At 38.5% G+C, this 25,528-nt stretch overlaps 2 protein-coding genes across 10 annotated transcripts in view; one reads left to right on the top strand and one right to left on the bottom strand.

Annotated features, from left to right (window-relative positions):
* SCYL2 (SCY1 like pseudokinase 2) overlaps window positions 1-2,065 on the bottom strand; it is a 66,992-nt gene extending 64,927 nt beyond the window's left edge. For 2 of the 4 annotated variants that reach the window (XM_008516375.2, XM_008516376.2), the window contains exon 1: window positions 1,807-2,065. The gene's annotated coding sequence lies outside the window, so the exon portion shown is untranslated. Of the gene's footprint in view, window positions 1-1,702 lie in introns of all 4 variants that reach the window. The other 2 variants (XM_070599796.1, XM_070599795.1) reach the window with 2 other exon arrangements.
* On the top strand, window positions 1,707-25,465 carry DEPDC4 (DEP domain containing 4). 6 transcript variants are annotated; one of them, XM_070599797.1, is made up of 10 exons: window positions 1,707-2,286; window positions 2,868-2,963; window positions 4,252-4,663; window positions 5,229-5,374; window positions 9,266-9,452; window positions 11,693-11,919; window positions 12,554-12,696; window positions 12,786-12,911; window positions 14,678-14,756; window positions 20,487-21,955. In XM_070599797.1, exons 1-10 carry the CDS (start codon window positions 2,163-2,165, stop codon window positions 20,660-20,662), a joined length of 1,716 nt encoding a protein of 571 aa, XP_070455898.1. In that variant the 5' UTR covers window positions 1,707-2,162; the 3' UTR covers window positions 20,663-21,955. The 6 variants fall into 6 exon arrangements, with proteins under 6 accessions (XP_070455898.1, XP_070455900.1, XP_070455899.1 ...); XM_070599799.1 differs by lacking the exon at window positions 20,487-21,955 and adding an exon at window positions 25,389-25,465 and having other exon boundaries at window positions 2,056-2,286; XM_070599798.1 differs by lacking the exon at window positions 20,487-21,955 and adding an exon at window positions 20,108-20,328 and having other exon boundaries at window positions 2,056-2,286.
* The last annotated feature ends 63 nt before the right edge of the window (window positions 25,466-25,528 follow it).

Raw genomic sequence — 25,528 nt, 5'->3', positions numbered from 1 at the left:
GGAAAGGCAATTGGGGGTGGGGGGTCCAAAACAGGCTGTTAAGGATTTTACTTTCTCTTAAAAACAATGAAAGCCACTGAAAGGTTTTAAACATGGAGACAATGTAATTAGATCTGCATTTTGAAAAAGTCACTCAGTCTGGTGTGGAAAACTACAAAGGAGGCCACAGTAAATGCACACAGACCACAAATAGGAGGCTCATAATACTTCAGATGAGAGATGATAAGAGATGGTGGCTGGAACTAGAGTCCTAGCGGTGAAGATGAAGGAGAGACTCAAGAGATATTCAAGAGGCAAAATCAACAGAATTTCATGAGGCTGACAGGCATGAGAGAGAAGTTGTCAAACTTCTACTCCTATAGAAAGGGATGGATGATGAAGATAGTTACTTGAGTTAAATATAACAAGAGGACATATTTTTCTTGGCGGGTAAATCATCAACTTCAAACATGCGGGTACGAGTAGCTATTCCCAATTACAAGGTTGATTCATAGAGAAATATTCCATTGCATGGAAGTACAATGCGCCTGAATTTATTTTTTGAGTGTTTATGGATCTTTAGAGACAAAAGGTTTCTGCCTGTGTGTAAAGTGGATCTGAAGAGAATGAAGGTCTTTCCCTTCCTTTAGCTTCCTTTCCTTTACACAATCTCCCAAAAGAATGTTTTATGACTACAGCTTAATATTGTCTCAAGAAGTTTATTTATACAATTATGTAATAAGTCATTTTTAAACATTTTAAAAATTAATATTAGAATACAACAGGAAGCCAAACCAAAAAAAAAAGCCTGCAAAGTCCAAAAGGAAGCTTCAAGCGCCAGACTTTCAAGCCATTACCAGAACATCACCAGGTTTTACAGTGACAAGCCAGTTTGGAGCATTTTAGTTAAATTATATTAATTTTCCAGGAAAGGCATGCGAATGTAACTTAGAAAACTTCTTATTCATAGAATCCAATTTGTAAAAAAAAAGTCATCATACAGATAATCCCTGAATTTGATATACAAAAAAACTAGTCTGCAACTTAAAATTGTAAGTCACCACTGACATAGAGCTTCTAAGTCGCTTTGAGTCTGGAGTCTCATGAAGACTGTTATAAGGGTTGACTGGACAATATTGGTCTTACTAATTATTGATCATCAGTATGTATTCAGTCGGATCCCAAGAAGTTTTTGCAAGCTTTATGGGTCTAAACCTTCCTCCATCCTTTCTCTCCCGCTTAGAAAAACAAGAGTGCAGGAGCCACCAAGGGGGGTTTTCGTCTGAACAAAACAGATGCCCCACCCACCTCATACACAATAACCTTCCGTTCCAGAACTACAGCTACTGTCAGAAAAGGACGCCGGACAGTAGGGCCCTGGTTGGTAACTAGGTTATCAGAGGTGGACCTCAGAACAGAGGGGAGCTGTCTCACCTAGTCCCGGAGAAGTGTCCAATTTCCCAAAAGAGACCCAAGATCTCCACCACGGAAACCCGAGCTGCCGAGCCAGAGAGGGAGGCTCTCCCTCCGGCACACGGCTCCGGCCCCGGCTCTCCCGCCACTTCAAGGCCTCTTCAGGGGACTCGGGCCTCTCGGATCCGCTCCCCGGAGCTCCCCGCTCCCCCAGCCCGCCTTCGCGCGGGCGCCCACCGCCCCGCCAGCCCGGTCCGCAAGCCCGTCACCAGGCAACAGTCGCCAACCCCGGGGGCCTTGGGAGGCCTACCCCTGACGTGGGTCCTTCCCCGTTCCCTCCCCGCTGGCCTTGGGAGCCCAGGCGGGAGCCCGGCGGGGAGGCAGGTCGCTCGGTGGCCATGGGCGGTCACTCACCTCTTCCTCTCTTCTCCCGGGAGGGGCGGTACGGGGGCTCGTCTCCCCCGCCCCCCCAAACGCCTCCTGGCTGCTCCGGCTCAGCCTCGGCGCCTGGCCGCTGCCGCCGGCTTACTCCATCGCCTCCTCCACCCGCCCGGCCTCAAAGACTGGAGCCAGAGGAGGGAAGAGGGAGGGGAGGGGAGGGACTGGGGAGGAAGAGTACGGGAGAAGGAAGACCAAAAGACCAGCCGGCCAGGGCATGACGTCACTTCCGGCTGACTCGGAAGGGGCGGGGCCGGGGCTTCCCTGGCCTCCGCCTCCCGAGTCAGGTGAGGGAGGGGTTACGAGCCTGGGCGGAGCCTGCGTGCGAGCTTATGGCGGTTCTTTTGACTCCGCGGTTCCGTATCCTTGGCAGCCAGAGCGAGCTTCCTGGCCCAGGGCGGAGCGGGCAGAGTTTCGTGAGCCCTAGAAGTGGCTTGTGCCGGAAAAGGAGGACAGGTAGCCCTATAGATCCTACCCAAATGGGTACTGAAGGGGAGGGCAGCTGTGGGGAGCGGAGGTTTTGGACTTTGCTCCTCAGGCTTCTAGGGTCTGTCCCTTTGCTGGCCCCGCCCCTTTCCCGGCCCACCTGCCCTCTCCGGTCCCGGACTCCGAACCGCGACTCTGCCTTTTCGGGAGCTACTCTTCGTGGGGAGTCCGGGAAAGCAATGCTTCTCGAACCTTAATATGCACACGAATCATTTGGGGACTTTGTTAAAATGCAGTTTGGATTCAGGAGTAGGGTCTGATACCCTGCCTTTCTAATAAATTCCCCGATGACTCCAGTGCTGCTGGTCAGCAGGCTACACTTCGAACAATGGGTTAAAGTACCAGATGGCAGCTTCCTTGAGCACGGGGACTCTTTCTTTAACCTAACCTACCTGTTTAAAGAAGGTTAGAGGCAGATGGTATACGGAAAATAGCCTTGTTTCCACCGCCCATAGACCCCAGCCTTCTCCACTCCACCCCTTCACTCCCTGTCCCTACCTACCCATCACCCCCCTCTTCCAACGCCCCCATTTCCACTCCTCGCCCTCCAGCCTCCACTCCTGTCTCGAGGCACTGTCCACCATGTCTCGGTCTAACATTTCATGGAAGGACAGGCGGACAGCTTCTGTTACAAAAGGAATTTGAAGGTGATGGGCTTTTATTTCTGTCATTTTGTCATAAACATCAGATTATTATGTACAGTTGGGCATACTGTTTCCACTTATTCATAGTCAAAAAAGGAGAGAGCTTAAATTCTTGGATTCTAAAAAAAAAATAATCTAGAAACAACATTCTAGATGTTTCAACTTGTTCTCTTATTCTTAAATTTTTTTAATTAAAAATTTACTGAGGTGGAGGGGAATGAGTAGTGATTGCTAACTGGATGGTTTCTTTTTGAAACGATGAAATGGTCTGGAATTAGTGATAGTGCTCAACTTTGTGAATGTACTAAAAACCCATAGAATTGTACACTTTAAAAGGGTGAATTTTGTGGTATGTAAATTATGTCTCAATAAAAACATTAGTCTCCAATTAATTTAAAAATATTATAAAAATTAAGAAATATATAGAATAAAAAACGAACATCCTCTTTCATTGCAATCCTATTTCCAACAGGTTAATAGTTTGAAGTTTATCCTTCCAGACTTTTCTTTCTTTTTATTTACATATATTTGTGTGTAGGTTGGGAATTCATTTTTACATAACTGAGATGGTATTATACAAATTGTTCTGCCCAATTTCTTGGGTTTTGTTTTTGTTTTGTTTTGTTTCTCCTACTTAATGAGATCCTTCCATGCTATAAACCTCGTTCTTCCTAATGGCTGCTTAATATTGCATAGTAAGTCTGTGCCGTAGTTTATTTAACTATTCTCCAGGTGATGGACATTTTTATTGTTTGCACGTTTTCCTTATTCCTCACAAACTCTTCTTTTTTAAACAAGAACACACTGGCAGATAAATTGATTAGTTTTATTCAGCTCCTTGCCCTGGATCTCTTTCATGAAGGGCTTGCCATTGGTCAAAAAGGCAAAAAGAAGGAAAAAGCAAAGATCCTGGTGAAGCCAGAGCTCTGTAATGATCAAGATTCCAATGTGTGTGTGTGTATTCCTTTTAAATGTGCCCTGAAATAATATTCTTCAAGATTAAGTATAGCTAGCAGTTAATCATGTAATGTTAAGAGTATATAAATTCACATAATAATATATTTCATATCAGTAAAGCAAGTTCCTAGGTTTACTCTGTTTTTATTGGCAGACAAACATGGTGCAATCTTAGTAGATATATTATGGTTTATATAAGTGGGAGGAGGAGAAACTTAAAGACTTTGGCAGCAGATATGCCATAAGAAAGCATAAGGTTGTCAAAACTGAAAAACTTACATATTTGTGTGTAATCTAAATTCATTAGAAACATATTTTTAATTTTCTTTTTCAGGATGCTCTGGTCCTTTTCAAGCTACTCACCTATGGGATGGTATTATTCACTCCCTTCAAACTCAAGTGGAAATAAAAAGGAGGAGGCATCATTTACGAACATACAAAGACTGTTTTACTGGTTCTGATGCTGTCGATGTAGTATTAAGTCATCTTATGCAAAATATGTGCCTAAGTAGTAATGACATCTCTCGTCTTAAAGGAGTTCGTCTTTGCCGAGTTCTAATGAACCATAAAGTATTTGAACCCGTAGGAATGAGGCTATTCAAAAATGAAAAGGAATTGGAATTTGAAGATTCAAACAATAGTCTCTACAGGTTTCTAGACAATAAATCATCTTACGTTTCTTGCAAAAGAAAAAAGGATTCTGAGAATGGGTTAACGGATGAAATGAAAGCAAAGGAATCTTTAAGGTTAGTGTTAACCAAGATACTGTAATATATTGTGTTTAGACTCTGGCAGAACGGTCGTCGTTCAGCTAAACTTGAATGTTATGCATTCAGTTTTTTTCAGAAGTCAGTAAGAGAAATAGCCATGTAAAAATTAATTAATTTCTGCATTTACTCTAAAACTGTTGTGGAGGACATTATCACATAAATTTTTTAGAATTTATACCAGGAAAAACTGTGTCTCCTTTGATGAATTGTATGCTTCCTAATTTTGAACAATGACTTAGCCAAAGTTTAAAAAAACCAAGCTTATCTGGAAACTCAGAGCAAGAATTTTCTACTTCATCATAGTAACCATGTTAATCTGAGAATTCATATTTTTTCTCTTTACTTACTGTCCTAATTTGTCCTCTTCTGGTGATAATCTATTATCTAATAAACTTATTATTTGTGTCTTTTATTGTAAGTTGCCTGAAATCCTTTTGGAAATAGGGAATGTGTAAATAAGTTTTAATAAATAAATTAAAATGTATATTTGAAATTTTGGTCTTGTATATAACAGGAAAATCCACATATTATTTCTTAACAGACAAGAAGATGAAATTATTTCAAATCCTCTAGCACAAGAGATTGGTGAGGACAGACTTGAGGAACTTATTCATACAATGAATGGGAATCTGGTTTTACCTCCAAATACCATGGTTGATAAACCTGTTCTGCCCATTTCAAAAGAAGGTAATTTCAGTTTTCATTATTTTTTTTCAGAACTTTGTAAGGAAGAACTGACTTTTTTTTAAATAGACTTTATTTTTTAGAACAGTTTTAGGTTCACGGAAAAATTGAGTATAAAGTTCAGAGAGTTCCCATATACCCCCTGGCCCAACACTTACACAGCCTCCCTCACTGTCAACATCCTGTACCAGAGTGGTACATTTGTTACAATCCCTGAATCTATTTTGATACATCATTATTACCCAAAGCCCAAGTTTACATTAATGTTCACTCTTGGTGGTATATATTATATGGGTTTTAACAAATGTATCCACCATTTGACACATGTATCCACCATTATAGTTTCATACAGAATAGCTTCACAGCCCTAAAAATCCTCTATGCTTCCATGATTCATCCTTCCCTTCCCCTAACCCCTGGCAACCACTGATCTTTTTACTGTCTCCATGAACTGACTTTTCAGATATGATAAAAATAGTGTTTGGTGTATTGACTCTCTACTCCTCTTCCCTGTAAGAGTTTCCTTCTACAAAGTGATTGCATCAGACAAAACAGGTGAGGCAGCATAGATCCAATAACATTTAGTTTGTTTTTTTACAATGACCATGATCAGATTAACTGGAGGTGTTATAGTCTATACTACCAGAAAAAACATGCGAACTCAGTACCAGTGCTTATTATTTATAATCCAAGACCATCTTCTTATGAGCATAGATCCTTTGTCCTTCGTATAAACACCTCCCAAACATCTCCCTGCCCTTTGCCTTTCAAAACAAACTAGCTAGGCTACCTGTGGTTCTACTCCTTTTTACTATTTATTTCATCTGCTTGTGGTTTTCTCTTGATAATGCCACTAATTATAATGCCACTAACGGTGGAAAGAAGAACTCCATACTGAGGGCAATTAGGAGGGATGCATACACAATTAATGGTTACACTGTACTGCATTTGGTCAAACCATGACAGAAGTAAGACAAGCATGATTTGCACACTGGAGGAGCAAGATTATCAACAGTAATTAGGAGAAGCGTAATAAGGGAAATACAAGATGCCCAAAGAAAGGGTGTAGAATGAGAAGAGAAGAGGAGCTAGAAGAGAACTCTGAGGAAGACTAATATTTGGAAGACAGGCAGAAGAAGAAGAGCCAACAAAAGTACAGTTTTTATCTATTACAAATGAAAAATCAACTTGTCCCATCATTTTCCCTTGAGGATATGGGGTACCTCTAGAAATTTCTAAATAAAGATGGATGTAATTTATCAGTGATGATACTAATAAAAATAATTTCCACTCATTGGGTCTTTCTCTGTGCTAAGCAATTTGTTGTGCATTTTATATTATCTATAATCTAACAATAAGCCTATAAAGTGACAGGTAAAACTCCCATTTTACAGTTGGGGAAACTGAGAAGGATAAATAAATAAATTGTCACAGTAGAAAAGGAAAGCTGGCACTCTTATATACTTCTTTAAACATTTTTATTTTTATCTTTGTTATACATGTACATGAGCCAGCCCTCGTGGTCTAGTGGTTAAGATTCGACACTCTCTGCCACCTGAATTCGTTTCCTGGTGAGGGAACCACATTACTGTCTGTCGGTGCTCATACTGTGGTGGCTGCATGTTGCTTTGATGCTGACAGCTGTGTGACCAGTATTTCAAATTCCAGCAGTGTCATCCATGGTGGGCAGGTTTCAGTAGAGCTTCCAGACTAAGACAGACTAGGAAGGCCACCCACTTCTGAAAGAATTGGCCATGAAAACCCTATGAATAGCAGTGGAGCATGTCTGATATAGCACTGAAAGGTGAGAGGATGGCACCAAAAGACCCAGGAGGGTTCCACCCTGCTGTACACAGGGTCACTGGGAGTCAGAATCAACTCAACAGCACTAATGACAAATTTTGTAGAAAGTTCCTCATTTTGGGTTTGTCTTTGCTCAAATATCACCTTCCCAAAATAGTTCCCACACCTTATTTAAAAATGCAGCACTATCCCACAGCACTACTTCTCTCCTTTTCTGCTTAATTTCTCTGCATGGAACTTACAACTGATACACTACATATTTCACTTTTTGTTTGTTTGTTTATTGTCTGCTTGCCTCCACCCACTAGAATATAAGCTCCATTAGGGCAAGGATTTTTGCCTGTTTTGGTTACCACTATATCCCTGGCACCTACAACAGTGCCTAGCACAAAATAGATCTCAATAAATATTTGCTGAATAAATGAATGTTCTGTCTTGATGCTCTTGCAAAATAATCTTTTTTCCACTTTTGGACTTATTCATAATATATCTATTTATACTTCTTGGTGACTTGATAAAATTTGGCTTCACTCATTTCTTATGTGACTATCCTTGCCTCCTTAGGGTGTGGCTGCTGAAGATCCACTATTTTTTATGTATCTTTTTCTAGCACGTGGTTCAGTGCCATGCCCAAAGGTTGGCTTTGACAAATGTGTACTGATTGATTAGAGGCTATTTATGATCTCAGGTCTTTACTAAAAGACTGTTAATTCAATTTCTTTTTGGCCAATAACTCAGAAGTAGCAAATTCAGATGCCTTTAGGAGCCAGCAAGATCAGAGAGCCAGTGAGTACTTAATTATCAAATATGTACGAAGAATATATACCATTGTTTTGCTTGACTTGCATGACTCTCTCAGGCTGTTTTTCCTTTTCCCACTTAACACAAAGATATCAGTACGGGGAAATTGATTTTTACTGTAGCAAAATCAACATGACAGTACCACGAAAATGGTAACTGACACTCAGCTTCACTGCTGGGGATGCAGTGGGGAGAGGAGGGGTTTGTGGTGAATTGGAAATAATATGCCAATACAAAAGGGATGGCCACTAATTCACATCGGCTGACTTTGGTCAGGCATTAATTCAAGCCCAGTGTTATGCGATCTTATGGTTTTGTTTTTGTTTTTGGAAGATTAGCCCTGAGCTAACTACTGGCAATCCTCCTCTTTTTGCTGAGGAACACTGGCCCTGAGCTAACATCCATGCCCATCTTCCTCTATACATGTGATGCCTACCACAGCATGGCTTTTGCCAAGCAGTGCTATGTCCACACCCAGGATCCGAACCTGCGAACCCCAGGCCGCCAAGAAGAAGAACGTGCGAACTTAATCTGCTGCGCCACGAGGCTGGCCCCAAGACCTTATGATTTTTTTAAACAGAGGCTTGAAACCCAGAATTTTACATGAAATCTCCCATTTTTATATGTTAGTTTGATTCAAAATACTTTATAACCAAACAAGTCATGGCTATGGTCCAAATTTAATGCATAGGCTACTGGCTTGGGAGCTCTGCAAGAGATTTACTAGCACTGTTGCTATTATAATTTTGTTTCATTTAAAGGACAAACAAAACATTAATTATGATCTGATGATTAGGATAATGAAAAACTTAATTAACTCTTAACAGGAATGACCAGATACCCAAGTTAAGATTACCCTAATTCTGTATTTTAATTTAAAAACAATAAACTACAATTATCATGCTGCTTTGAATAAAATTGTAAATAATCAGTAATCTCAGATGTACAAAATAATTTATAAGCATCAAAAAAATCACGACCGGTAGCTTTTTATATTTGGAATTAACTTATTGTTGGCCTTAAAAGCTAGATAATATCACTTTATAATCAACATAACCAGAAAATAAAATCGATATGGCTCATAACCCTGATGTTTATGTAAAGGTCAATCTTGAAAGAAAAATTGTAATTTAGCAAATTTAAATTATCCTAGCATTAATTTAACCCATTATATTATATTAAGGTAGCTTTTCTTTTGTATTATTTACAAACTAAAAAATTTTATAATATTGGCTGAATGTATGTATGTTATTTATCAATCTGAAAGGTAACATTATTTTTCTTTCTAAGCTGTGGAAGAAGTTTGGAAACAACAAACATTGTTACATATTCTTCAATTGATTCACCTTCCATTCTTGGAAAATATTTTGGAGCCTCCAGTTAAAACACAAAATCATCAATTAAGTAAAGAGGAAGATCTCATTATCTCAAACACTTGTCTAGACAGAGAGATTATTCCAAGCTTATGTCTAACTGAGTAAGTGACCATTTTTATTATCAAATAATTTATAACTAAAAAATTCTTTCCAGTATTTTGTCCTTGGTATTTTAAGATATGAGAACATATCCACATGTATAAGCTGACATCATCTCTGTTTTGTAAATTAATCACTGTGAATTCTCATTTGATCTGCTGTAGAAAGTCACTGGTTATGACCAGCAAGATCATCATTGGAAATCAGAATGATTTCATTCATATGAATTCACTCATGATTTGTCAATCATCCTTTCCCTTCACCAGCCCTGAGTGTTTTCCAAAGTTTTCTTATTTCTGTTTTATAACCCTAAAATAACATAACCATCACAGTTTCTACCAGTTTATTTATCCTTGCCCTTAAAGAATCTACAGTCTAGTAGGGGAGACATTCATGAAATAAAACATTATAGTCCAGTGAGATAAGGCCTATCATAAAATATTTGTAGAGAAGATGTTCAGGGAACCCAGTAACCTCGGTGAGGCTCTGTTCTCTTTCACTCCCAACTCCAGGATATTTGTAACTCCTGAATAAACCGGCTGCTAGGAACTGTAGGTATAAGACCTTGAGTACTGTTGGGATTCCAGCAGCAAGAAGTGATATCATGCTTTCTCCTCCATGGGCCAAATAACAAAAGAACATCAGACTCCAGGCTGAGGACCGGAAACCTTCAGATCCTGAGAAGAGGTTGGCGATCAGAGACCTGTGGACCCACTTAGATAGTCAGCCGTAGTCTTGTTTGTATGTACCTGGCAGGCTTCCCTAATTCACAATAGGCCAAGAAAGACCCAAACAAATGGCTGAGTCTTCCCCAACGTCCGAGTCAGGAAGAGTATAGAGACGCCAGCAAAGAAACGGAATTTCTTTAGGTGCCTCTGCAGGAAACTGACAGTAGCCAGTTGGTCTTTATAAGCTTCCAGGTAGAAAGGGTAAGTTACATGCAAGAGAAAAGCAATCCAACTGTCATTAATCTTTTCATCTGCAACACTAGGATCTAGAAGATAATGAGTCACACGTGTTAGGCAAGATGCACCACCTGTCGGGGGGAAAAAGAGAAGGAAGGAAAGAGGGAAAAGGGAAGAAGGAAAGATATTTGAGGATTATCAAGAATTCATAGAGTATATCACTCAGAAAACCCATCTTATGAAAATATTTGAGAAAAGATTTTAATCAGACTACAAAGAAATAACCAGAACTCCAAGATGGAAATAGATGAAGAGGAAAGAAAACATTGGTAGGCAATGTGCTCTCTTACTGTTTTCTCTTTCTGATTTTGTACCCACATGTGCGCTTGCACGCATACACACACACACACACACACACACAAACATATTAATTCCAAGTTGATATGGTAAGGCTGTGTGGGAATGTTTAAGTGCTAAATAAGAAGTCAAAACAGAAGGGACCTAGTATTAAGGGAAATTTTAATAAATACTAACCTGACTGCAAAACCTGGGGATTGGCAAGGTGGCAGATGAAGAGAAGGGAATTAAAGGCCTTCCAAAGGCATCATTGAAGGGAGGGAGGAGTAAAAGGGTCCTAAATTTATTTTCTTACTGGGGTAGAGAGATAAGAAAGGGAAAACAGTGTGTGGTGGGATAGACAGTGCATCTTGATTGGGGAAATATTTGGTATCTTATTTTCAAATAATAATAGAACTATAGGAACCTAATGATTGGACTGGGGAAAGGTGGGGGGGAGCACAATGGAATGGAACAGTACAGAAGAACTCCCCTGAACAAAATCTAACAAAACTAGCAATAAATAATGAAAAGGTGGTCAAAAATTTTTATTTCTTGAAAATAAAAATACAAAAGGTGTGGTGGTAATTGGTGAGGAAAAAAGCTATCCCCTCTCATTTACTCCCTCAGTCATCCAGCAAAAATTATTGAAATGATTCTCTAAAAAATAGTTTCTTCGCCCCATGGCCGAGTAGTTAGTTTCGCGTGCTCCGCTGCGGCAGCCCAGGGTTTCGCCAGTTCGAGTCCTGGGCGCAGACATGGCACTGCTCATCAGGTCATGCTGGGCCGGCATCCCACATGCCACTGCTAGAAGGACCCACAACTAAAAAAAAAATACACAACTATATACCAGGGGGCTTTGGGAGAAAAAAGAAAAAAAAAGTTTCTTTATATTTGGTTAAATAAAAGCTAGATTTTATTATATTTTGTCAAACAGCGCTTTAGATAGTCAACTGGAAATGTTAACTATTCATTTATTGTATTTTGTTTTTTACCTCCAGGGTTGATAACTGGCTTAATGCAGCAATTGAATGCTTGGAATATTTCCCTGACCAGCTAATAGTTACAGTTAGTCAGCAGTTAGTGCAAAACAGAAATGAAGAGACAAGATTGAATATACAGAAGAAGATACTCTTTGATGTGATAGTAAAATATTATAATCAAGAGAGAAATTGCCTGTTAACTGATGAGTATTTTGATATTCATTCAGGAATTATTGAACTTTTAGGTAAGAAAAAATGTTTAAACTTTAGTTTTTTACATAATAAAGCATTTTTAAAGATACTGGTTGTAGAAAATTTTACATATTATATGAGTGTTACATTTTAATATTTTTCTTCTATGGTGTCAAAGTACTTCATGGAGTCTTTTTTCACTTCACTATTGTTGCCTGCCCTGTAAAATACTATCAAGCATCCCCAGTGTAGTACTGGACATTAGCTCGAAGGTAATTATATCACAAGGACATCCTAAGAAACATATTTTGATATAGTACAGGATTATAGAACTGAGTTATCTGGAAATATTAATTTCTGATGTATTAATTTGGTGACCTTTAGCAAAATAAAAATTGAGTGATATAATATGTCACATTGTTAGCTATGTAGGTGGCCATATAATTTAATGTTAAAAACAAAATACTGTTTGATAATGCTGGATGTAACTACACAGGTGTTTGATATATTATATAGAATTATATAGAAATTTCCTGTGTATTTGAAATATTTCATAATAAAAACTTTTAAGTGTAAAAAGAAATTCACAAACCAAATATAGCATCATAGCATTTTAATTGACTACTAAGTACTATAATCTCCATTTTTTTGTCCCATGCTTTGTCTTCTTTATAACCCATGTAACAGAAAATGAGAAAGAAACAGAAGCACTTGAAGCAACACAACTATATCTAAGATTGTTGTTGCCCAACATTAGAGAAGAATTACGACGGCTTCTTGCTTTTATGGCTATTGCATCAGAAGCTAATGCCTACAAGTTACAAAAACAGGTGAAAAAATTGCAATAACAGTTTTACAATTTTATGCTGTTTTTTCTTTTAAAAACCATTCAAGCTAATATTAATCTTTCTGTTTACAGTATGATAACAAAACGGTAGTCCTGAAAACTCTTGCCAAAGCCGTTTTGCCAGCCAAATCATTTTTAAAAGTACAGGCAGAACAACTAGTCTGTTTTCTACTGGAGAATCACTCTGAGCTCTTCAAGGTATCTCTGTCATTTTGCCTGGGCATATTATTACTAACCTATTTGTGTCAAGCAAAAAGGTAAATCATTTACTTAATAATTAATTTACTGAGTACCTATAATGTGCAAAGTTTGAAGGAATGCTGTCTCCCAATATCCACTAAAGAGAAGGAAGCAGACTTAAAACAACGTCAATATTTTCAAGTATATTGATTAATTCCTTCAGCCCATTTCTGGTGCATTACTATGTGCCAGGTACTGTTCTGGGTGCTTGGGATACATCAGCAAACAAAACTACCAAAAAACCCCACGAAGATCCAGGTCCTTGAGGAGCTTATATCTAAATGAGGGACGACAGACAAAAAAAATTCACACAATAAATCATCAAGACATATAGTTTGATATAAGGCAATAAATGCAATAGGGAAAAGAAAAAGAGTAGGTTAAGGGGATCTGTGGGGGCTAGGGTAAAGGTGAGCAGAAGCCTATAGTATTAAGCAGGGTGGCCAAAGTTGGGCTCACTAAGTGAGATTTGAGCAAAGACTGGAGGGAGGAGAGAAAGTCAATGAAATGGCTGTGAGGGTTGGGGTAGTGGTTTTATGCAGAGAGAATGGTTTCTAGATCAGAGACTCTAGGGGTGATGCATGCCTGGGTGCTGACGAACAGCAAGGAAGTGATGAGCAGAGGAGGGAGTAGTATGAGATGGAGTCAGAGAGGTAGGGGCCCTTATAGGCCATTGGAGAGACTTTGCCTTTCCTTGGCATAAAACGGGGACTCATTGGAGGGTTTGAGCAGCCCATTGGCCTGATTTTACTGACGTTTATAAAGATAACTCTGGCTGTTGTGTTGAGAATAGATTGTAGAGGGGCAAGGATAGAAGCAGGAACACCTTTTAGGAGGCTGTTGTAATAATCTGGGCAAGAGATATGGTGACTTCAAACAGAGGGGTAGCAACAACAGGGTTAGTAAGACGTGGTCAGATTCTTGATATATTTTGAAACATTCTAGAAAAAGATTGTTTTTTAGCCTGACTACTATATTTTAGTATATTTTCCTATGAGAATATAAGTTCCATGAGTTCAGAAACTTGATCTGCTTATTCATCACCCAGAACTGTGCCTGGAACACAGCAATTTCCCACTAAATTTTTATTGAATGACAGAATGAACTAATGGGAACAGCTTCATGGCTGGAAATTAGCAGGACAATAGAAGCTAACAGAAAGGTAGCCTGGGGTCCAGGATGAAGGAGCTATGTGGACATGAGGTCCAGCCTTGGTAGGTCTAGGGAGTGCCCTCTGTAACAATATTAGCTGAGGGATTATTTCCCCCAAATACATATTGTAATCTGGGATTACCTTTGTGTAACCAAAACTGGAAAAGGAGTATTTATCTATTTTAAGAGAATAATGTTGTAATGTATTTTAGAGCTACTATTCACTATATGGACCATGTGATTACAATGTAAGATTATTTAGACCAGTGCTATTATGGAAGTACAAATAATTTATATTATTATTGAAGAACATTATACTAATGATTGGTTAACCTCATTTCAGAGATAGTACATACATGAACGTACAAAATAGAATTTTAAGAATTCTAAAAAAATTTCAAGTATTCATACCCATAATAATTCAGAGGCCTTCTGCTACCTGTCCCTTCTCCCCATCTGCAATCCTCTTCCACTACTCATTGGTCAAAAATATTGAGGGTTCTTTTTCTATGTTAGATTCCTGGCCCCCCAAAAATAATATTAAATATTTGAAAATACCTGTTTTTTTGTAGACACCCGTTACTTTATTGGCTCTGGTTAGTAAGAAACTTAAGAAGCTTCTACATGGAGAAGATCCAGATGCCATATCAGGTATTGATTCAAACTTGTTGTTTCTTTATCATTAAGTGTATGTTATAGCCAAGTAAGTTGGAAAGGAGCCAAGGGTGGGTAGGTAATAAACTTATAATGTGATAAAAGGTGGCTATATTAAGGTTATTTTTTAATATCTCCAGAGTAAGTTCTTCTCTAGTTCTTTTTGGAAGCCCTTTGTTTGATTACCTTTCTTCTAAAAAGGTGAAAACTTTCTCATTGCTGCTCCCAAGTCTCACCTGCCATTTTGCTTTTTACCCACCCACCTGCTTCCTTGCTCCTGTGTAATCTGTTGTCTCTTTTTCTGATTCTCACAAATTCTCTTGTTTCTTATTCTCTCCCCTGCCCTCTTCTTTTCTAGGAAATGACCAAGTTTTATAGAGGAGGTCCTGACCCTCTCAGTTTGATAGACTCCGTAATTCCTTTCATTCAGTGTCTTGTGGCAATTGACCTGATTCCTTAACTTAGAATTTCTTTAAACTATAAAATATTATTTAATACAAATTTCCTAAGATTGTCATGTGAGAGACAAAAAAGCATAATAGATATAACTGTGGGTGCCAGGGCCAAATTGCCCAGGCAAGTCATTTAACCTCTTTGTGCTTCCTCATCTACAAAATGGGAATAATGATAGCATCTACCTCACAGGGTAGTTGTTAAATATTTAATATTTATGTTAATAATATATTACTATAAATTATAAATATAAATATCTAAATTGTATTATTATTTAAATATCAAATACTATTATTGTTTAATATTAGTTGACACTAATATTGAGCCCTACAATGTGTCAGACACTGCTGAGCACTAACATGGATTGTGAAATTATTTATTATACAGAATAATCTACTATGTAGGCATTATTATCATCATCCCATTTTATAGGTAAGATAACTGAAGCTTAGAGAGGTTAAGTAGTTGGCCAACTAGAAAAGTAGGTAACATTTTTTTCATTAAAAAAAAAAGTTTCGACCCAGCCCTGATGGCCTAGTGGTTAAAGTTCGGGGCTCTCACTGCTTCTGCTGCCCAGGTTCGTTTCCTGGTTGCAGAACCACACTACCTGTCTGTCAGTTGCCATGCTGTGATGGCAGCTCACATAGAAGACCTAGAAGGATTTACAACTAGGATATACAACTATGCACTGGGGCTTTGGGAAGGAAAAAAAAAGAAGATTGGCAACAGATGTTAGCTCAGGGCAAATCTTTCCTTGCAAAAAAAAAGGTGGGGGGGGCAGCTGGCTGGCACAGCAGCTAAGTTCACATTGCGCTTCGGTGGCCTGGGGTTCACCAGTTTGGATCCCGGATGTGGACCTACACACCGCTTGTCAAGCCATGCTGTGACAGGCATCCCACATAAAACAGAGGAAGATGGGCACGGAGGTTGGCTCAGGGCCAGTCTTCCTCAGTAAAAAGAGGATTGGCGGCAGATGTTAGCTCAGGGCTAATCTTCCTCAAATAAAAATAAAAGTTTCTAGGGCATTACTAACTTTTAGAAAAACATTCATAGAGTAGGGCATAAACTTATTTACCTGAATTACTTGGAATTTCTCAGCTAATAGATGCCTTTTTCCCTCATTCCATTCTTTGAACACAGGACAAATGGCAACAGGTATGTTGCCACATGCATCCTGTCTGTTTGATACAGTTAAACAGTGATACTGATGAAGTATTCTGAAGCTAACATCTGGATTCTTTTTGGATTAATTTGATCTCATCTGACTAATTTCAAAACAAACTTCATTTGGCTGCCATTACTACATTAGCTTTTCACATTCAATTTTCTGTTACTTTTGGTTTTTGAGGAAAATGGAGGGATTGTAGGCATTTTAATATTTATTTGCATTCACCATTCATTCAACAATATGCCTTAAAGGGAAATAATGATTATAAGTGTTTTGCACTGTGCCCTGTGCTACAAGCACTTGGCAAGTGGAGAGTTATGTGATATTTTCCCTAAATATCTTAACTATTTTGTCTCTTTTTGAAGTTTCTCTTATTCAGTAAAATTATCAGATCATACCAGTACACAACTTAATTGAATTTTTAACTCTGTGTTTTGTGTTGTATGGTCTTTTCCCCATACTTGATTACTTGAAATTCATGAGTATTGATTTAAAATACTTCTGATATCAAATATTTATCCATCTATCCAATTATTCACTATTTTTTTAATATCTTCTATGAACCAGACTTTGTATAAGCAGTAAAAAATATGAAGATGTATCAGATAATGCCTCAGCTTGCAATCAGCTCTATCCCAGTGTTCAAAGTGACTGGCACATAGTAGACATTCAGTAGATATTTGTTGAATAAAGTAATTCAGTGAAAGAGCTGATGTATGAAAGAGACAACCATTATAAATCATAATAAAATATAATAGGGATATATTCAAACCAGAGGAGGTCAGGGAAGAGGAAGAGGAGGAGGACTACCTGACCTAGTTTGAGGGGATTAGGTTAGGCTTGTGGAGGAGATAATGCCTGGTCGGAGTCTTAAAGAATCCATAGATGTTAACCCAAAAGAGTAGAGAAGGGAAGGATATTTTGGACAGAAGGAACATTGTGAGCAAAAGTAGGTAAGTGCTAGAAACTGCAATCAAGGGGTGGCAGGAATTAAAACTAGAGAAATAGATAGATGTTTGGTCATGAAGCACCTCATTTAGCAATCAAGGAATTCAATAGGCAGTTAGAGAGGCATTGAAAATTATTTTTAAGAAAGTGATATGGATAGTTTTACATTTTAAATAGAGCGTGCTTAGCAGCACTATGGAGAATGGGTTGGCCAGGGGAACTGGAGGCAAGGTTCCTAGGTAGGAGACCACTGATGTAGGCCTGTACTATGGCAGAGGCCAGAAGGATGGAGAGGAAGGGACAGGTTTGAGAAATATTTAGGAGGTAAAATTGGCAACACTTGATTGTACCTGGGGGTCAGGGAGAAGGGTGATTCAAAGATGACTGTCAAGTTCCTGGGTGGGGTGACTGCCACCAATTCAGATAGAAAAACAGAGGAGGGGGAACATGTTTAGGGAGATGATTGAATCTGTTTTGGCCTTTTGGTTTAAGATACATGTGGGACATCTGGGTCCAGATTTTCAGCAGGGCAGCTGAATGTTCAATTTTTTTTTTTTTAAGATTTTATTTTTTTCCTTTTTCTCCCCAAAGCCCCCCGGTACATAGTTGTATATTCTTCGTTGTGGGTCCTTCTAGTTGTGGCATGTGGGACGCCACCTCAGCATGGCTTGATGAGCAGTGCCATGTCCGTGCCCAGGACTCGAACCAACGAAAACACTGGGCCACCTGTAGCGGAGCACGCAAACTTAACCACTCGGCCACGGGGCCAGCCCCTGGATGTTCAATTTTGAAGCTCAGGGGAGAGATCTGAGCTAGAACTAAATATCTGGGAGCATGTGGAAATTAAGGTCATTTAGAGTATGCTGAGTAAAATAAAAGGTCAAAGAGAAAACATTAAGGGACACTAATAGTCAAGGGGTGAGTAAAGAGGAACGTATGAATGAGACAGAGAAGAAATGTTAGGAGGGGAATGAGGTGAAGTCATGACCATAAAGCCAAGGAAATCTAACATTTTAAGAAAGAGGATTCCATGTGGCAGAATATCAGGACTGCCACTGACTATCTGGAGCCAATTAGTGAGAGCTGATTTAGTAGCTTGAGAGGCAAAAGCCAGGTTGCAGTGGGATGAAAAGGAATAAATGGGTAAAGAAATTAAGAGTGGATATATAATAAGAAGGGGAAGAGAGAAACTGGGCAATAACTGGGGCAATGCTAAGTCAAGCCAGAGATTTGAGCATACGGACCTGCTGAGAGGAGGGTAACAGAAGAAACGGGATATTGAAGGAAAAAAAGAGATGAGTGATGGAGCCAGGCCCTGGAGGAGGCAGGAGAAAATGCATTCAATGGCACAAGACCAAGGGTTTGCCTGAAACAAGAGGAGAGATAATGGAATAAAGGTGACAGTGTGCGGGTGTAAATAAAAGTGTAGGTCCAAGGTAGAAAGCTGAGGGAGATCATTAAGTGATGAATCCATTTTCCTTGATAAAGTAGGAGGAGGAGACCATATTGTCTGAGGAGCTGTAGGAGGACCATTGAATGGATGACATGAGAAGAAGGGAATAGTTTGAAACAGATGGTTAGGGGAATGGGAAAAGCACTTGAGAAAGGAAAAGTAAATAGATTGATGAGTAATGCCAAGCACCCAGATGAGGCAGATTATAAACTTTAGTGGTACCAATTTGGACAGTATGATTTTTCTCAGCAGCACTTATGTACTTGAGTGTTAGAGTGGAAAAGGTGGATTCAAGCACTGATTGAGAGCAGGGATTTTGCTTTGTCAGGCATTACAGAAAGATAGGAGTGCAAGATAAGTGAGGATGCACATGAGTGAGAAAGTGATTCAAATGTTCAGGTATTTGTCTGACTCATGATGGGAAAGAAGAGATGATGAACAAAGAAAAGTGGCACAGCAGGGTTTGATGTTCTGAGATTGATGATGAGTTGTGACAGAACTGAAGGCAGTATAGCATACATAGTGGTAAAGAGCATCTTAAGATTCATAGCAGATTCTGAAGAGATTTGGGTGCAGGAGTTTAAGTTTTCAGAGGCGGTGTAATTCCAGGGTATCACCATAGGTGTGTTTAAGCGAAGGCCGTTATAGTGAAGATAGGCAAAAACCCTGATATTAATGGGCTTTAGGCTTTCAAAGGTTATCTGATTAAGAACTGCTTTGGTGTGTGTGGAGGTTATGGTGTCTTAATCTGTAGATCAGCAGAGAGGCTTCGTTTACTGTACATGCTAAGACAGCTCTCAGGGAAGTGAAAAATCACTGCTCATGTTCATGAAATTCTTTGTTCATGTTTTGAACATGCCTCTTATGGGGTTCAGGACACACGACCCCAAAATATGGTACTTGGCATATTGAATATTTTAAGCTGAAGGAGTTTGAGAAAATGACAGAAGCAGGAAGGTCACTCTGAGCTCCTTCCCCAATTGCCCTTCTCCCCTGAAAGAGGCCATAAAACCCTCTTGTGAGAGGTACCCTCCCTGTACCTGGAGGAAAGGAACATCCTTATCTCCGAAGACAAAGGGACACCAAGAAGAATCCAAACAAACAGGGCTTGCTAAGTTTTCCCCAATTTATTTCAATTATCTCATACTCCTTAACCTATCATATTCCTCATTCCACGACTCTCCACTCTTCATCAAACCTAGCATAAAACATAGGTCTGTTTCTTTGAGTCTTCATTTCCTTATGAAGGCTCCCATGTCACATAAAACTTATATTAAATAAATTTGTATGCTTTTCTGTTAATCTGTCTTAATCTGTCTTTGTCAGTTTACTTTTCAGACACAGCCAGGGACCCTAGGAGGGTCAAGGAAAACTTTTTCTCCCCTATATCTCCTATTAGCCATGTGACTTAAACTCCTTGTGTATTCCTCTTGAAACTGGGATAATAGCTCCTTGCTTCTACTTCATACAATTATTTTGGAGATCAAATAAAAATATCTATGTAAAATAAGATAGTGTATGTTTGGCTAAAGTATAGAACCCTTATAAAAAACAGTATTAATGTGAAGCAAAGAAAATGTGAGCATAAGTGATATTATCTACCATATTTGGGGGAAAAAATAAGTCCAGCATAAGGCTAGTTCAGGTAAGTACATTTTAGTTTTTTTTTTTTAACTTGCTTTTCCATTGTACTTTTTTTTTTAAGGCTTCACATTTTGCCAACACTTGACATACAAGGAGTTTGAAAAACGAAAGGAGAGGACGATTCAAAATCTTCACCAGTTGGCTCTTGAGATTAATAGTAACCCCAGCATCTCTTTGAAACAAAAAAAGAAATTAATCAAAGAATTTCAAAAACACCATCCAGAAGCTTTGCATTAACATTTCTGGGGCAAGAAACTATAATCTGTAAATATAAACAACTCTCTGGTGGTTTTCTCAAACTGCCATACTTACATTTCAGAGACGGAACAGTCTCCAAGCATTCTAAGTATAATCATGTTTAAAAGATATTAAGGAAGGTGGTCAAAAGGTACAAACTTCCAGTTATAAATAAGTCCTGGGGATGTAATGTACAGCATGGTGCCTATAGTTAATAATACTGTTGTATATTTGAAAGTTGATGAGAGTAGATCTTAAAAAATTTCAACAAAGTTTTTAACTTTAAAAGTGAATACAAATTAATTAAGTTCATGTATGCTGATTCACTTAATTATTATGCTGCTAAAATCACTTATTAAATGTGCTGCTATTATTAGGGATTGGGTACAGTTAACTTCCTTAGAATTTTTTTTTCCACAGAAAAGGACCATTCATACATAAGTTCTCCGAAGAAAGCATGCACTTTCCTTAGTATATATTATTTTTAAGCTACTCCCTTAGGGTACTGTAACTTAAATGCTGTGAATCATCGAAATAGGATAAGGCTTATAAAGTAGATTTTAAAAGCCACAAATTTAAAATTCATAAATATCTAAAACCATGATTTTGCCTTCTCGCTCATTCTTCTTTAGTCTATATAGTATTTTAGGGTTTTCTTCTTTCCTTCATCCCTCCCTCTTTTTTTTTTTTCAAGTTGGTTAGTTTACTTTATGGCATCATTCTCTCAATGTGACATATGTTGAGGATTCAATCCCTGTTGAAAGTTACACAGAGATGCATCTTTTTATAGTCTTAATTTATGCATTGATCACAGGGAAACAGACGCATATATCAAAAGTACTTGAAAAAATATACATTGAACTGTCATCAGTTTTATCTTTTTGTGTACCAAAACTATCAGTTGTGTTGAATTTGAAAGCTTAGAGTCAAAGTTCTCAACTGAGTCTGTAAAAAGGTTCCAGAGGGCCGAAGTTCAATGTACTTTCTGAAATGCTGTGCAATTTTTTGTGTACATGTGCATATGGCATTTTTCTAGGAAAAGGATCTGTAGCTTTCACCAGATTCTCAAAGGGGATTATGACCCAAGCACATTAAGAATCACTGAGTTAAAAAGTCAACATTGTTGATTCTGTCTTTAGAGACTATACTATATATATATATTTATATATTTTCCAAATTTTGCTTTGACTTTATAGATAAACTGTAAGTCTAAATGTCCACCTTATGTATTAAATAGGACATTAGCTAGATGAATTATGAGTTCCTGCTCAAAACAAAAAACAAAAAAAAAAATTCTGTGACATTAGAAGATATAACTGCCCTAATCTGTGTATGATTATTTTGAGTTAGGAAGGAAACTGATATACCTCCAGTAGAAGACCTGAGAGGGTGGTTCTAGAGGAACCAGGAAAATACTGGAAACATGCAGGCAAACCCTATTTATTGAAGTGGGTGTGGGGGAGACTCTCCTTATTTGTAAAGTTTCCATTTTAATATTCTGTGTGAATCAGGTGGGAAATTGCTCCCTATTACCATGAATGGCTGGCACTTTGAGAAATGCATTAAGGATGTTACCATGTCCTTGGCTCTGCTGCTCAGAAGATTCTATATAACCTTAAGCAAGTATCTTCCCTCTGAGTCTCAGTTTTGGTTGTTTTTAAATCTCTAGAATAACAATATACATGCATAGGTTTGTATTTATAAAACTAGACCAGAAATATCAAAGGTACAAGGAAGAGTGTGTGGTATGGTAGGTAACAAGAGTCTGCGCTCTGAGTCAGAGCCCTGGATTTACTACTCGACCCATTTGGGTTCAGAAGAGAAAATGTTAGCAAGTGAACGCCCTAGATCAAGGTAAAACCTGATTTAGAAACAGTCGAATTATTAGAAGTTAAGTTGTTCAGCAGTGCTGGAAATGGTTAATTATTATTTAAATTGAATTACATTTCTTGCAACATTCCCTAATGGAGCCTATTTTGATCAACATATATACTGCCATTCAATTAAATTTGTTTACAAAGAAAATGTGACTTCTATTGAATGGTTTTTGAAGGTTCTGAGGCATTAATTCCTAAAGAGAAATGCCTAAGCCAGCAGTGCCACTCCACCTAGTGACAGCTCCATAAATTACAGTTATTAGGCTTAAAAAGAATTCCCAAGGGTATTGTCATTCAATTTTAGGCTAAACCTCTTTGAGGGACTTATGTGCAAAGTATTTTTTCTCTGTACAAATAAAATCCAGCTCTAGTCACTGAAAAGCTTACCTCCTATTAGAATATTAAGTAAATTTCCTTAAGAATTAACAGCCTGATTCATAATGCTTAAGACTGCTTAAACTTCTTAGATTATTCACACTCAGGTACTATCCAGGTAAATAAAAGATTTTCTAACTCAAAGAAATAAATGTTGAGACAAAACTTTTCTCTCATGTAATTTATATACACAGAGAATGTTCAAGACTGAAAGCCATTCTTGAGACATTTTTTCTGGAAATCTTTCCTCCCTGTACTCTACAAGTGGATCTGGAAGTGCTTTTATTCTGCAATTGCTTGTGTGATAGAAAGATTTTTGAATATAATAACCAAAAGGTTGTTGTTGCAGCTCCAGATTTGTCACTAAACAACTCTGTGACCGGTGATTGCTTAATTGATTCATTCACACATGTAATAATTCAACATTTGATCTGTGCCAACACAGATCTACTTCTGACCGCTGCCAGCCATATCATGCAGAACCACCTATAAACAAGATTTGAATTTTTTTTCTTTGGGAACCTCCACGAGGTCACAGATTGGGTTGAGGAAAAGGTAAACAGTGCAGTAAGAGTAAATGCTCTTGAGTGTGAGCTCATGCAGTTAGCTTGTCCAACTTGAGTTCAGTCTTGTATATATACTTCTTCCACTTGACGATGGCATGCTGCTGTGCATGCCTAACCTGCAATGGGGAAGGGAAATGATTCCAGGGAGCAGAACTGAGAGCAGCATGTCTGGTTGTTCAATTCACGTAAAGATATGGCTAAAGGTGATGGCTATTGGTTTGCATAAAGGATCAGAGACTTGAAAACTACAAGAAGCCTGGGGACTAGGAGCTTTAGGAAAGACGTGGATGGACATGTCAGAACAGGCCCAAGTGTGAGGATATCTGTGTCCTGTGTGAAAGCTCATCAAAAGGCCTCTTCCGTAGGGAAGGCTCTTCTTATCAGGTGGACAGCATAGCCTACACTGTGGATATTGGTCAGCCTCTTTCCCCAGCCATCCCACTTCTTGCTCAGTGGTGCTACATTCTAGGAAAATTCCCTCAGCTTCTTTCTCTTTTTCAGTCTTTAGTAGTGTCCGTTATGCTATTCAACCCATCAATTAAGCATAAGTAATTATATTTTTAATTTCTAAGATCTTTGTTATAGCAACTTGTTCTTGTTGCAATAGATGAAATTGCCTCATCAGTCTTAGAGAATATTATAAAGTTTCTTTTGTTTAATTTATTCCCTTAGGGGTTCATTCTTGTTTGTTGGCTTTGGTGCCTCTTTGATGGTATCAAGTATCCCTCAAATGTTTAATGCTTGGTTGTTTGTTGTTTTTTTCATTTATGAATTCCTGTTTACCTGTCGGTGAATCTAGGTTCTAATTTTGGTGCCTTTCCATGGCAAGAGGAAGGTGAGCTAAGTTCCCTAGAGCTACGCCCTGTCAGAAGTCTTTCTAATGAGGTCTGAGCTCTCTTCTTTAGCTAGAGATCAGTGCCACAATCAGCTGTTCCCTTAAATTTTGTTTTTACTCTGATATTCTTAGTGGATATGACATTATTTCAGGATCTGTTCTGTTTCTTTCTCCACCCTTAACACTGCAGTTCTTATCACTGAGCCTCAATTCCAAGAAAGGGAGTGGGGCTCAGCTGTTTCCAATTCGTTCATTTAATGATTTCCTACTCTCTGAATGTGTCCTGAATTAAAATATCTTTGGAATTGTTCTTATGTCTTTAGTAGTTTTCTCCTGCGCTGATCTGGGACATGGGTTTTCTTGTTCTTGTTTCTCTAACAATCTAATCCCATTTGATTCTAGAAATTCCTCTACATTAGTTCATCAGTGCTACCCTTTTTGCTTCCCAGAGTCACTTAATGATTTACTCTTCTATCAAAATATAACATGAACTATTTCATGCATACAACATAGATTCTAAGATAATGAAAATCCATGTGGTCACCACCCAGCTTGAGAAATACTATATCACAAATAACACTGAAGTGTTCCCTGTGCATCCCTCCTTGATCTCATTTACCTCCCTCCCTTCTCCACTGGGAATGTTTAAAGGGATTTGGGACAGGTACAAAAGCAGGTGAACATGATCAGTTTGCTACGTCAAGCCAACCACCACTGAATTAAGAAATTCAAAACCAAGAGAGATCGGGGCAGGACAGGTGGCCAGCAGTTAAGTTTGCACGTTCTGCTTTGGCAGCCAGGGGTTCGCTGGTTCAGATCCCAGGTGTGGACCTACACACCACTTGTCAAGCCATGCTGTAGCAGGCATCCCACATATAAAGTAGAGGAAGATGGGCATGGATGTTAGCTCAGGGCCAGTCTTCCCCAGTAAAAAGGAGGATTGGCCGCAGATGTTAGCTAAGGACTAATCTTCCTCAAAAAACAAAACAAAAACCAAGAGAGAACAGTCCTTGAGAGGACTGTTCTATCTTGATTACTCATTGATGTAAATCTTATTCCTCTTTTGTCTTAAGGTATATATTATGCATGACCAACGCTGGAACATGTTGCTTCCACACATGCAATTTTCAATAAAAATTATAAACTCTAATGTGGCTAAGTTCTCTTTCTACTTCTAGTGAATCTCAAATTAGGATCATCAATGTTTTTCTAA

Source organism: Equus przewalskii, chromosome 29 (genome assembly GCF_037783145.1).
Source record: "Equus przewalskii isolate Varuska chromosome 29, EquPr2, whole genome shotgun sequence".
NCBI lineage: Eukaryota > Metazoa > Chordata > Mammalia > Perissodactyla > Equidae > Equus > Equus przewalskii.
Note: the sequence above shows the minus strand (reverse complement) of the source record. Positions and strands in the feature narration are given on the sequence as shown.